General features: G+C 36.9%; 2 protein-coding genes across 4 annotated transcripts; both read left to right on the top strand.

The window, feature by feature from the left end:
* The first annotated feature begins 590 nt into the window (after positions 1-590).
* LOC121744270 (ferritin-2, chloroplastic-like) lies at positions 591-4,134 on the top strand. Its single transcript, XM_042137753.1, has 8 exons — positions 591-920; positions 1,022-1,105; positions 1,206-1,266; positions 1,353-1,440; positions 3,213-3,274; positions 3,471-3,536; positions 3,628-3,691; positions 3,856-4,134. Exons 1-8 carry the CDS (start codon positions 622-624, stop codon positions 3,900-3,902), a joined length of 771 nt encoding a protein of 256 aa, XP_041993687.1. The 5' UTR covers positions 591-621; the 3' UTR covers positions 3,903-4,134.
* A 4,138-nt stretch (positions 4,135-8,272) lies between these two features.
* LOC121744254 (multiple inositol polyphosphate phosphatase 1-like) lies at positions 8,273-13,350 on the top strand. 3 transcript variants are annotated; one of them, XR_006038534.1, is made up of 12 exons: positions 8,273-8,523; positions 8,871-8,958; positions 9,546-9,833; positions 10,181-10,339; positions 10,723-10,863; positions 10,944-11,000; positions 11,213-11,351; positions 12,152-12,256; positions 12,342-12,541; positions 12,693-12,734; positions 12,814-13,027; positions 13,109-13,350. XR_006038534.1 is itself a non-coding variant. In XM_042137742.1 (11 exons), exons 1-11 carry the CDS (start codon positions 8,408-8,410, stop codon positions 12,961-12,963), a joined length of 1,479 nt encoding a protein of 492 aa, XP_041993676.1. In that variant the 5' UTR covers positions 8,273-8,407; the 3' UTR covers positions 12,964-13,350. The 3 variants fall into 3 exon arrangements, 2 of the variants coding, with proteins under 2 accessions (XP_041993676.1, XP_041993667.1); XM_042137742.1 differs by having other exon boundaries at positions 12,342-12,535; positions 12,814-13,350; XM_042137733.1 differs by having other exon boundaries at positions 12,814-13,350.
* The last annotated feature ends 259 nt before the right edge of the window (positions 13,351-13,609 follow it).

Below are 13,609 nucleotides of genomic sequence, written 5' to 3'. Positions count from 1 at the left end.
TATTTTGCCATGAATTTAATTATGTATTTTTTTTAGGATTTTAAGTTGTAATTTTGTTTTATTTAATGAAGTGTGTGTTTTTATTAATTGAATTTGATGGAAATAAAAATAAAAAATAAAATTGAATGAATAGTAATTTAAGGGACGGTTAAGGGACGGAGCGTTGCAGGTTCCATTCCTTAGTTAAGGGATGGAGTAAAAAAGTACAATGAATCCCTCAAATAGTAGTCTAAGAGACGGTCGGAGATAGCGCAGTAAATTATTCAGATTTCAGGTCGAGACTCGTGTTATAACTACGAATGGACGAATTTCTGCAAATAGAAATATCTTGAAACATTTTAAATTTTACAAATAATAAATATTTATAATAGGAATATAAATCAAACGCAATTATTAAATCTGGAAAGCTATTTTTAGAGCATTGGAATATCAGTGGCCCCCACTCCAGATTTATCCGTGAGTCCGCCACGCTCTTATTCACAACCTCTCAATCCTCTCCATCCACGTGTCCTCTCATCCAACGGCTCCCATCTCCCTTCGTTTCCACAAATCATTCATATCTTGCTCTCGCTGTCTCTCAAACACTCATCACTTCCTCTCTCCCAAAATCACATAAGAAAAATGATTCTCAAAGCTGCGCCTGCGTTTGGTCTGTTGAATTCGCAGGCGGAAAATTTGAGTTCTCTTTTCGTTTCAACTTCCTATTCTCTCGCGGTTAAGAATCTCGACGGGAGAAACGGGAATGGATTCGCAGTGTGCGCCGCCAAGCACACCAACAGCAAGCCCCTAACCGGCGTCGTTTTCGAGCCGTTCGAAGAGGTCAAGAAGGAGCTCATGCTTGTGCCTAGCGTCTCTCAAGCCTCTCTTGCTCGCCATAAGTATTCCGATGACTGTGAGGCCGCCATCAACGAACAAATCAAGTAGGTTTTCCTCGGTTAATTTTTCATTTTGTTTTTCCGATTCTCGTATTTGAATTGAGACTGTATTTTCTCTGATCTGTGTGGTTTTTGGTGAATTACAGCGTGGAGTACAATGTTTCGTATGTGTACCACGCGATGTTCGCCTATTTTGATAGAGACAACGTTGCTCTCAAAGGACTTGCTAAGTAAGCTGCTAAAACCTTGCTTCGCTTTGAGAACTATTATCTGCCGTTATTATTTTCTAATTCGAGTGAAATTTGGGGGTTTTGATTTGATTTATTGTAGGTTTTTCAAGGAGTCCAGTGTTGAAGAAAGAGAGCATGCTGAAAAATTGATGGAATACCAGGTGTGTGATGATTTTAATCATTATTATAGGCTTAGCATCACTCAGTGGTGAAGTAATCTTCGTAATAAATTTTGAGTTGTATCCAGAACAAGCGAGGCGGAAAAGTGAAGCTGCAGTCGATTGTGATGCCGCTTTCGGAGTTTGATCATGCAGAGAAAGGAGATGCATTGTATGGTAATTCTTCTTTCCTGATTATATTGCGATATTACGAGTCTAATGTGAAGATATTATCGGTGGAGGGGTGTAATGACTGGTGCTGTGGATCCGATAATTGAATGGCTGTAAATGAGCACCTGTCCAAATGAAAACATCAAACTATTTTTCATGCCTATCCAAATGTTTACTTCAACAGATGGGGACCGAATTTTGTCTTGATCATCCATTTATTTTTCCTGTGTTTAATAAATTAGGGAAATGTTGTTAGTGTCTATATACCCGCAGCTTTATATTTGGAGGTATTCATAAACTAATATACCTATTCAGTGGCATGCTTTTGTGTGATTAGCTCCCCCTTGTGGCCCACTTCACACCTTAAAGTTAAGCTTGAGTAGTGATAAAAGGATTAGTTGTCTCTTGTCAGCCTTAGACTTCGAGGTATTTGCCTTGATTTTTCATGTCCATCTTTTTACTTATTGTACTTCTCTATTGATGTCATCCTTAGAGTCTATTCCCTTCTTCACATTACTGCCCCCATTTCACAGTTTCTTGCCACCCTAGGAATCAAATGAATCCATGCAACCTTCACAGTATTTTGATCAACGGCGTAAAATACTGAGCACCGTAGCTATAATATATCCTGAATACAGAGATGATAATTAATCAAAGAAGTATTATACTACCATATAACGCATCTCTACTTATTTTTCAATATAATATTATTATAATGAAATTTCTTTTCAAATTATTGATTTTTAAGACTTATCTCTAGTTCTAAGAATTTCAAGACATGTTTTTATGTTATCTTTCTTTCGTTTGATACTTCTATAGCCTTGTTAACTCCAAAACAAAATTAAGACTTTTTTTCTCCATCTCTTGCCTGAATACATTCTGAATTATGAAAGAACAGAGGGAGAGAGATGGAAAATTTGACGTCCCATGTTGAGATGAATATTTGATCTAGTTTAATGCATGCCAGAAGCTTTCAAGTTGCAGGCTGTGGAGTAGGTCTTTTTTAAGTATGTGAGACTGATGTTCAAAGCCTCTTTTAACTTTCCAACAATGTATTGATATCATAGATTTTTGAGCGGTGGTTGGAATATAAGTTGCATATTGAAGTTTAGGCTCCTGAATTTGTAATTTTCTTTGTGCAACTTTTTGACTCCTGTCATCATGGTAGGCTTTGATGGATTTTTGGGTATGATTATGGGAGAAAGCTTTGTTCAACTAGTAAAATAGCTCATAGTTGTTGTGGAGTATAATTCTATGGTAATTGGAAAGTTATGGTAGGAACCAGAGATGTGCTAGGATAAATTTTATTTGATTTACCTTTTGGAGCAGGTCTACTTAAGTTGGCAATATAAATAACGTTATCTACGTACATCATAAAATACAACAATAATGCTATGATAGAAAAGCATTTGCTTGTTTCTACGTACCTTGTCTTTATGAGAGCATAGTATTTATGTGTACAGTGTATTGCAATCTTAGAGGAACATATTTGGATTAAGTGTTATGTAAGTATGAATAAGTTGCATAGGTTTTTTCTTATGAGAGAGAGAGAGAGATGCAGAATTTTCTTTCTTTTCTCTAGGGGGAGGGGTGAGGGACACTAGTTAAGTGACTGGGGCAAATGTTTGAAGTCTTCCATGAAAATTGCACCGTGCTTCATCTCCTCAATATGTCCAATTATGTTGTCCATCTTAAAATTTGAGCAATTTATACATTCGTCAAAGTCTATATATATATGACATGTTGGCCCGTTTCTTTTTGCTTCATTTATATTACAGCTATGGAGTTGGCACTGTCTCTAGAAAAGTTGACGAATGAGAAGCTTTTAAATCTACATGCTGTAAGTCCTCCTTTTGTGCTTTCTTTAGCGTGTCTATGTAATGAAGGCAGGTGTTAAATTTATGATTAAGAAAATTGAAAAAAGTTATGGGTGTGGTATTTTGGATTCAATGTGTGGTTGTGCACTCACCAGCTTTAGTTGGAGTTTTTCTTATTAAGTTGGTTTGATACTGACTTGTTTGTCATTCCTATAACAGGTAGCCTCTAAATGCAATGATGTGCAACTGACTGATTTTGTTGAGAGCGAGTATTTGGGGGAGCAGGTTTGGATTTTCTGACCAAATCTTGTGCTTTACCAAGATGCTTTCACGTTGTATTTTTGCGGTAGGGCTATAACCAATATTTTCTTTGTAGGTGGAATCTATCAAGAAAATATCAGAATATGTTGCACAGTTGAGGAGAGTGGGTAAAGGCCACGGTAAGGAGAATTCAGAACAAAACTCAACTTTTAGCAGCAATTTTTCATTAGCATTGCTTCTGATTCATCTTTACTTTGTTGAGTATCAATAAGCATTTCTCATACCATTGAGGTTTCATTTCCGTTTCTGGTCCTGATAACGATATCTTTTCTTGGAACGATAGGTGTTTGGCACTTTGATCAGATGCTGCTTGAGGAGGCCGTTGCCTGAAAATTAATCGATCTTTATCCTGGCTTGCCATCCTGCGCAGCCCACTACCCCATCCGATTTTGCATAGTGAACTTGTGTGTGCTAGTTTGATAAGATGGTATTGATGCATGAAGTTTATATGAGACTTGTTCTTGTTGAAATGCTAGTAGCAGTATCAGAATTTCTTAGTAGCTGGTGCATCCGATGTAGATTTTACAATTCGATATTTCTATCTGATGTGTTTCTTGATATATTTTACTTGCTTGTTTGATTTGATATTGCCACCAAAATCATTTCCAAAGGCACATCGTTTTTCCTAGTGCATTGTGATGTCTTCTTCTCATATGGATCTTTGAAGCCTGTAGAAACTTGTACATGGTGGATTTGTATTGAATTAGATTTAAGTTCAAAATCTGGTTTAACAACTCTGACTAATTTATACAAGTGAGAAGACGAAAAAAATATATTAAGGGAGATTAGTGTGGCAATGATAACCGAACAAACTTGTAAGCTAATCTGTATTTTAATTTATTATTGAGTATATTATTAGAAACAACCAATCTACAATTCTAAAAAGGATTATTAGTCTTTAAAATCACAAACTTGGTCAAATTTAATATTTCCAACGAATTTAATATTTGGCTGTAAAAATAAAACTTATGCTTTTTACTGCATTTTCCATGAATTGACGGAAGAACTCTGATTTCGTGGAAAATTCGATACAAAGACTAAGTTCATGAATTTTGCAGTTAAATTTAAAATTCATGGAAAATATCGAATTTTAACAAAAAAAATGTAATTTTAGAAATAATACTACCTCTTTAGTGAACTATAAAATGGCAGCATAATTTTGTAAATAATAACAATAGAAAATGATAAACATAACATACATAACAAAAATAAAAGAAAAATACATAAAATCTAGAAAATTACAAAAAGAAGAAAGGAAAGAAAAAAAAATACTACTACGACAAAGCTAAAAGAAATGTAAGAAATATAAGGAAGACACAAAGAAAAAAGTGTCAGACAGAATTGAAACATAAAAAAATATAAAGAAATATTTGAGCTTTGAGTTTTAATTGTTGCGCTTGACCTTAAGAAATATTTTTCATGCACAATTATTACCAGCAATATATATAGCTTGATTTAGTTTGTGTTCTTAAAAGACGATAATTGCAACACAGTTTTGCTTGATTTATTATTAGTACAAATCTATCACAATATTTCTTTATAAAAAAGTTCTCCAAACCTTATAAACTAATATGATATGGTCATCGTATATAAACTTTTTTATGTCCTGAATACGTATCCACTCTATCTCTATATTTTAGAGCATCCACAATAGCGCCTAGCGCACCGCCTAGCCGAGCGCCGGCGCTAGGCGGTCTATTGCAACCGCCCAGCCATTTCCGGATTTAAAAACCGTCTAGCGCTCGGCGGTCCCGTGGCGCTAGGCGGTGCGCTGGGCGATCCGCTCGGCGCTATTGCAGCGTCCGGATCCCCTAGGGCACTGCATAGCGCGATTTTTTTTGAAACACTATATATACGCGCTTTGCACGTCATTTTCATTCGCACCACTTGTTTTAACAAGTACTCTCTCTATCTTAATTTCTGTACAAGATCAACACCTAGAAATGAGTAACGACAGTGGTAGTAGTGGTGGGGATGCTGAGGAGTACGAGCTTTTAATGAACGAAGCGCTAGAGGCCTATACGAACCGTGAGATTGATCAATGGATGCAGAGGGCCTTGCAGCCGGCGGTACCTCGACCTCGCCCAGTGGTACACCGCCGAGCGGTGATTGATCGTGATCACGTAGCTGCACATCAGCGCCTATACGAAGACTACTTCGCACAGGAGCCGCGGTTCAACGCCAACCTTTTCAGGCGCCGTTTTAGGATAGCAGGTCCCTGTTTATGCGTATTGTTAACGATTTGGAGCAACGATATCTGTATTTCCGCTTCAGGCATGATGCGTCTGGTAGACCCGGCCACACACCTATTCAAAAGTGCACTGCGGCAATCCGACAATTGGCCTACGGAGGCGCGGCAGACATGTGGGACGAGTACCTCCACATCGGTGAGACGACTGCCCTGGAATGTATGAAGTATTTCTGTCAGGGCGTGATTGAAGTATTCAGTGATCAGTACCTTAGAAGCCCTACCCCCGAAGACTGCCAGGATCTTATGCAGATGCACGGGGAGAAGCATGGGTTCCCGGGAATGTTAGGCAGCATAGATTGTATGCATTGGGAGTGGAAGAACTGTCCCGCTTCCTGGAAGGGGTTCTACACGACCGGCTACAAGGGAAAGAATCCCACGATGATCCTCGAGGCCGTAGCTGATTACCGGCTGTGGATTTGGCATGCGTATTTTGGGATAGCCAGTTCGAATAACGACCCCAACGTCCTCAACTCGTTGCCACTTTTCAACGAGCAGTGTCAGGGTGTCGGTCCGGCCATCAGTTTTGTCGCCAACGGCAACCGGCATGATATGGGCTACTACTTGGCGGATGGGATATACCCTAGGTGGCCCGTCTTTGTGAAGACGATCCAATGCGCATCAGATGAGAGGAAGGCCTACTTTGCGGCATGGCAGGAGTCGGCGCGCAAGGACGTGGAGCGCGCATTTGGTGTGCTCCAGTCTCGATGGGCGGCAGTTAAGGGGCCAACGCGTTTGTGGCATGTCGACTGCATTGCAGATATATTGTACGTCTGTATTATCATGCACAACATGATTGTCGAAGATGAAGGTGTACAACTGACTGATTGGGCCAACGATGATAATGAAGCCGGTCCAAGCCACGGCGTGGCCGCCCCTAACGTACGGAGTGGGGTACCTCACGATGAAGACGACCGTCTCCAAGCACATGCCGACATGCGCCAAATGGAGGCTCATATTCGACTCCAAAAGGATTTAATTGAAGAGTTATGGGCGCAGAGGACTGCACGGCAGTAGTTTTTTTGTTAATTATGTAATTTTTTTTAATTAATGTACTTTTTAAATTTTAATAATATTATTGAATTTTCTCGTATATGTCTCGTAAATTAAATTGCGTATTTTGTGTGATTGTTAATTATTTGTTTTATATAATTTTGAGTGATGTGGCTATTGATGTGGTTGGGCTATTTATGATGTGGCTAGGCTATGGCTGGGCTATTTATGATGTGGCAGGAGGATTTTTAGTGTTGATGATGTGGAAGGAGGAGTTTGTGGCTAGGCTATTGCTGGGCTATTTCTATTGTGGATGCCCTTAATGACTTTTTTAGTATTGATGATTATTGTTATGTATTAATTTTTTTGATGTGAATGATATCGAAGTATTTATGTTGATGTGAATGGTATCGAATGGTACAATGTCAAATTATGATTGTTGTTTTTGACAAAAATAATAAAGTGATTATTGAAAACTTTGGATAATTTCTATATAATGCAAATTTCATACATTTATCTTAAATATGAGTATGCGTTCGATTGGTTTCTAAAGTTGGTTAATTTTATGTTTCGGGATTGTACATTTAAAATATATTTTTTTTTACTTTTGTGATTTTTAACTCTAAGATAATACTCCCTCCGTCCCTCTGTAGTAGAGACTAGAGGCATTTATTTTCAGCACGGGATTTAAGAAAAATTGTTTTAAATGAGTTTAGTAAAAAGAGAATAAAGTAGAAAGGAAAAAGGTGGAAAGATTAAGAGAGAGTAAAGTAAGAGAGAGTAAAGTACTTTTTGCCAAAAAAAAAAGAATACGACTCAGCTACAGTGGGACAATCCAAAAAGAAATACGACTCAGCTACAGAGGGATGGAGGAAGTATATTTGTATCTATTTTAAGTAATTCGAATTTACTGTGATACAATTAAATCAATTAGTTTAGTTATAAAAGTAAATAAAAATTGAGATACATCATCCATTCAGAATTTATTATAATCAATAATATATCACATAATACTAATGCATTCTGTTCAAATTTATTCATATAAGTAAATAAAATTATGGGGATATATTAATATGACAACCCTCTTTATTTTAACACTGTAACATCATTTTAGGCCGTTAGATATGAAGATCATGTGATTCTCAAGCTGCCATGTGGCAGCCTATTTCAATTAAATTGGAATATAAAAAAATGCTGAAAGGCAAAATAGGTATTCTCTATTTTCAGTCTGTTACCATATTGCATTGTTACTCTATGAATATTCCAGTATTAATAGTTTTTTACCTTACCAAATTACAATTTTAGTGTATGAATATTATCAAATAGTATTTGCAGTTTACATATTACCAAATCCATTTTTGATTTAAATTTTTGGGAATTACCACACCTGCAATATCCTACGCATACAATATCAGTCAATTAAGATTTCTAAAGATATGAAAAGAGACTCCTTAATAATGCATTGATTAAATTTGCAGAAGCAATTGAAAATTCCCGAAATGCATAACTTGATGAATACACTAAAATCGGCTCATCAAAACTAAAACGAAACCTTCTCGTCGATCTCGAACACCCAATTTAGTTTGGAGAAGCCATGGCCGCGCCTCTGAAGGTTGCTTTACTCCTACTTGCGCTTTTTCACGCAGCATCCGTTCTAGCCAGCGCCAATACCGATTTCGACGTTCGTCGCCATTTATCGACTGTCACCAGGTCCTTCAATTTTCAACTTTTGCAATTTTCCTTCCTTTTCTCAATTCAATCAGTTTCAATTTTAAATCGTGAAGAATGATGTATGGCGATCAATTATGTGAAATACCAAATCAATTGTGAGAAATACCATATTGTGTTAGTATCGGTTCTGCGGAAGGCGGGGAGGGTTCTATTTGTTTTATTTTTATTTCCCCCTTTTATTCTTTTGAATTTGCTTACTGATCGAGTTCGTGTGAAGTTTTCCGATATCGAATTGATCATGGGAAGAGGGAACTTGTTTTGTATTACTATTTTGGAGCTTATTAGGTCATTCTTCTTAGGTAATGACGGGCGTCTCTTCTGTGCAGATATCATGTAGCGAAGGAAATATCTGACAATTCATATGTTCCTTCAAATATTCCTGATCAGTGTAAACCTATTCATTTAAATCTTGTGGTAATACTCACATTTTGTAACAGCTGCTTCGTCGTATTTCATTTTCTGTTTTCATTATTTGTGGTACTCAGAACTCATGCTTTTGTTGCATAGTATGTGTTAGAAAGATTTTTTTTGTCACTGTGATATTCAAGATGTTTTTCTTTTGGTTTAAGTTTATAAGCTGATCGGTGGTCGTGCTTAAATTGGTGATTCAATGTGATGTACTTTAGTCTAATTGGAGTGCGTATGAACGGGAAAGTTTTGTTTTATACTACATGTGAGCATATAATTTCTTTATCATGCTATGAGCGGAGGGAGGATGTGAGACTTTGTATGTGCTAAAACTTGGACATTTTTTTAGATGTGGGCTGTTAAAATTGGAGAATGCACAAGTTGAAATAGATATGATGCAAATGCTCAGCAATATAAAGATCAAGATAATTATAACTATAATTAGTTTGAATGATTCAAATTTTTTATCATGATGCCTGTTTTACTAGTTTAGATATCCATAATGCAAATGTGGCTCATTTCCACTCTACAGTGTGTTAGTGCTCGTGGATTCTGAAGATTTGATATAACTTTTCTTAATTATTGTGTGGCAGGCAAGACATGGGACTCGGGCTCCTACTAAGAAAAAAATGAAGCTACTAGATGCATTGGGCACTCGCTTGCAAGTCCTTTTAGAAAATGTTAAAGAAAAGAAGTCAGGTGCACTACCTGCATGGTTAAGGGGATGGAAATCTCCTTGGACTGGAAAGCATAAAGGTGGAGAGTTGATTAGCTTAGGAGAAAGTGAACTGTATGAACTCGGTATCAGAGTCAGAGAAAAATTTCCGCAATTGTTTCATGAGGATTATCATCCTGACATATATCCTATTAGAGCCACTCAGGTATCATGTTCGACAATTATGATTTATATATTATATATACTTATGCTTCAAAGAAGCCTGGCATACTTCAGTTTACTATTCATTTCATTTCTTTTAGTCTGCCTCTTGCATGAGATGAGAATTGCTTGTAGATCTTATGGCGCATTAATTTCATTTTCTTAGGCACATGTTAACCTCTTGTGATTGGTGAGATTCATATCGAGTCATATTGGCTACTAACTTCATGATATCATTTGCAGATTGTTATTTTTTGTTGGGTGTGTATTTGTGTGAAGAAATTATTAGTGATGACTATTTCAATTGGTAGACTATCCATATCTGAATATTCTTCAATGGATTAATATCAGGTTTCACGAGCCTCAGCAAGTGCAGTGGCATTTGGCATGGGACTCTTTAGTGATCGAGGAAATCTGGGACCTGGGTTCCATCGAGCTTTTGCAGTTATTAGTGAAAGTCGTGCAAGTGATATAATGTTGAGATTCCATGATTGCTGTCAAAACTACAAGGTAAGATGTCATCTTCTGGAGACCCTACATTACTGCCACCAATGCTACTTATGATTATGTCGCCCAATTTTGCATATTATGGTGGCTCAAGTTGTGTGGTTGTCAACTAGTATAATATAAATGTTAATGATAGAAGTGAATTTTGTTTCTTGTCCAACATATTGCTGTGGCCTGTACTTGATGGTTCTTTATCTCAGAGCATGTTTTGCATCATGAGCTTTTCCTGGTTAATTTGATGTTTAAAAGTTAATCTAAGCAATAAGTCCGGTAAATTATAATGATATGGTAAGTAGTTATGAATTATGATTTTCCTGTAATAACTTTGTTATTGATCATTCAATGCGGTTATTGAAAGTGGCAATTTTCTTTTATACATGAACAAGGCTTTCAGGAAAAGTCAGGAACCATCTGTTGATAAACTCAAGGAACCCATACTGGATGAAATAACCAAAGAATTAGTGAAACGCTGGGGTCTGAGTTTCACAAGAGAGGATGTATCATCTCTGTGGTTTCTATGCAAACAGGTAATTTATTCCTCATTTTCTATCCAGCATCTCACTATCTGTAAACATTGAAATATGTAGTTTGCTGCATTTTCTCGCAGGAAGCTGCTTTATTAAACAATACTGATCAAGCATGTTCACTGTTCAGTCCATCTGAGGTATTTACTCTTTCTTATCTCCCAGTCTGTTATGAGTAATAATTTGGTTTTACTATGATTGTCTATTTACAAATGGAGTGTTTCTATGATCTAAAAGTGCCATATATATTTCATATTTAGATTACCTTAATGCGTGAGAAATTCCATTTTTGTCATCATACATTCTATTGACCCTTTCTCTCACTCATGTTCCCCCCTCTTAATTTTGGTAGGTTGGTTTACTAGAATGGACAGACGATCTGGAGGTTTTCATCGTAAAAGGCTACGGTGATTCATTGAACTACCGGATGGGAGTTCCCTTACTTGGAGATGTTATCCAGTCAATGGAGCAAGCTATCAAGGCTAAGGAAGGTATTTTCTTCTCTTCTTTCATTTTCCTCAATTCATGAATTATTTCCTAGCTAACTAAGTAACTATTACATCCGTTCACGATAGATTGTCCACATCTATCTGGATTGAGCTTATTTTATCTTACTTCTACAAGATACTGACTGAAAAATATTTCATAACCAGGTTATCAGTTTAAAATGTAGAAGAATGACTTGTTTGTTCAATTTTATACTTCTGATTTAATTAATAAGAATACTAGCAATACGCATTGCTCCCTCTGACCGATTCAAGATGTCCACATTCTTGAATGGCACGGGATTTTAGGCAGAGTAGTTGAAGGTGATAGAGTAGAGTGAAAAAGGGGATTGAATATTTTAATGAGAGAGGAGAGATGAATTTATTACCAAAAATAGAAAGTGGACATCGTGAGTGGCAAACTAAAAAGGAAATGTGCACATCTTGAATGGGACGGAGGGAGTGTCTCTTATGTGAAAAAATCATGTCACATAAATATTTCCTCTCATTTTTCTCATTGTTTTGGGAAAACAAAGATTACAACAAAGCAACATGAAACATGTTTTCAGTATATACTCTAGCAAAAAGATCCACTGAATATGCTACTAAGTTTAACTTCTATTCATTTCTTTTAAAATATGCTATACGGACTTATTACCTCTCTTCTAAATACTCAAAATTTGCAACAGAATGGATAAAGGAGAGCTGAAAAATACACTAGTGTGGATTGGTGCCTACCCCCTCCTCTCCTCAAAGTTCTTTGTCTCTGCTCTATATAATCTTTTATCCTTTGTTGTGATCTATAGACGGACTAGTTCCTGGGAGCTATGAAATGGCCAAACTAAGATTCGCTCATGCAGAAACGCTGCTCCCATTTTCCTGTTTGATCGGGCTATTTCTTGATGGACGTGGTGAGATGATAACTGTTTATCCCTTCTATCAGTTTTTGGTGGCTTGTAGCTTAGGTTTGACCTTTATTCTGTTTTGGGTTTTCAGACTTTGATAAAATACTACGAGAAGAACCTTTGCAACTACCTCCTAAACCTCCCCAAACGAGAATATGGCGTGGTAGCACAGTTGCCCCGTTCGCTGGAAATAACATGCTGGTCCTATATAGCTGCCCAGCCAACAACAATACAAGCAAGTACTTTGTGCAAGTATTGCACAACGAGCGTCCTACACGAATGGCAGTTAGTGTATTATCATAGTTTTACTTTCAACTTTAAAATCCATCAGATTTTCATCTTTACTATGAGAATGCTATGGAATCTGAGAACTTCTATTGAAGAAACTGTTAGGAACTTTTATTTCTTGTTTCAAGTTATGTTAATTACATTTCTCGTACAGGGATGTGGAGATTCAGACTTTTGCCCTTTTGAGGTGTTCAAGGTACAGATTGCCTTTTATTCGTTCGTATTTAATAGAAAGAATGTTTGTTAAATCGCTGCACATGTTTTGATTTCCTCAGGAAAAAATAGCAGCTCCTCACTTGAAGCATAACTACAATGATCTTTGTAGTACGGAATCATTGCCAACGACACCAACGAACAAGCTCTGGCAAATACTCGGTTGGTTTTTTCCAGCCAATACGAATGGAACTCAGAAAGACGAGTTATAGAGGAGCAGCTCTTAACAGTTAGTTGTTGGCATCACAGCTTTGGTAGTACCAGTTTTTGTGACAGGTACGGTTTCTGTGTGTTGTCCCAGGTACTAACATGCTGATGATTTGAGGTCTGAGATCTTCCAAATGTTGATGTTATCAGTTTTGAATTCCTTCCCTGCTCTGCTGGCTGCAAATTTTTACTTTGTGCTACGCAACTTCCATGTAGAGAATCGTAAACGAGGCGAGCTAATTTATTGGATAATTTCTGTCAAATTAATCTTTGTTCTTTGTTTTGAGAAGTTATAAGTTTGGTGCAATTTTCTTGTAAAACAAAAATTCAACTAAAATATGAATTCTTAAACATTTAGTAAGGTAATATGCCAGTAAAATCTTAATACTCCATTTACATACATGCGATGGTAAGTGTTTTACATGCATGTGATGATGGTAGAAATTGGTTTTATCAGTGTTACAAACTAAGGGCGTGTCCAGATTCCTACTTATGGCTAGAAATAGCATCAAATCTTGCCATTAATGGTTGTTCGGTGTGTTTGCCTCATTTATGGAATGGCCAGCACGTTGTTTTAATTCTCTTCTCCAACGTGGTTTTTAATTTTGTGTTCACAGAATTGCTTGCAAAATGACTTCTTTGCCCTGGGAA

Source organism: Salvia splendens, chromosome 1 (assembly GCF_004379255.2).
Source record: "Salvia splendens isolate huo1 chromosome 1, SspV2, whole genome shotgun sequence".
Classification (NCBI taxonomy): Eukaryota; Viridiplantae; Streptophyta; class Magnoliopsida; order Lamiales; family Lamiaceae; genus Salvia; species Salvia splendens.
Note: the sequence above shows the minus strand (reverse complement) of the source record. Positions and strands in the feature narration are given on the sequence as shown.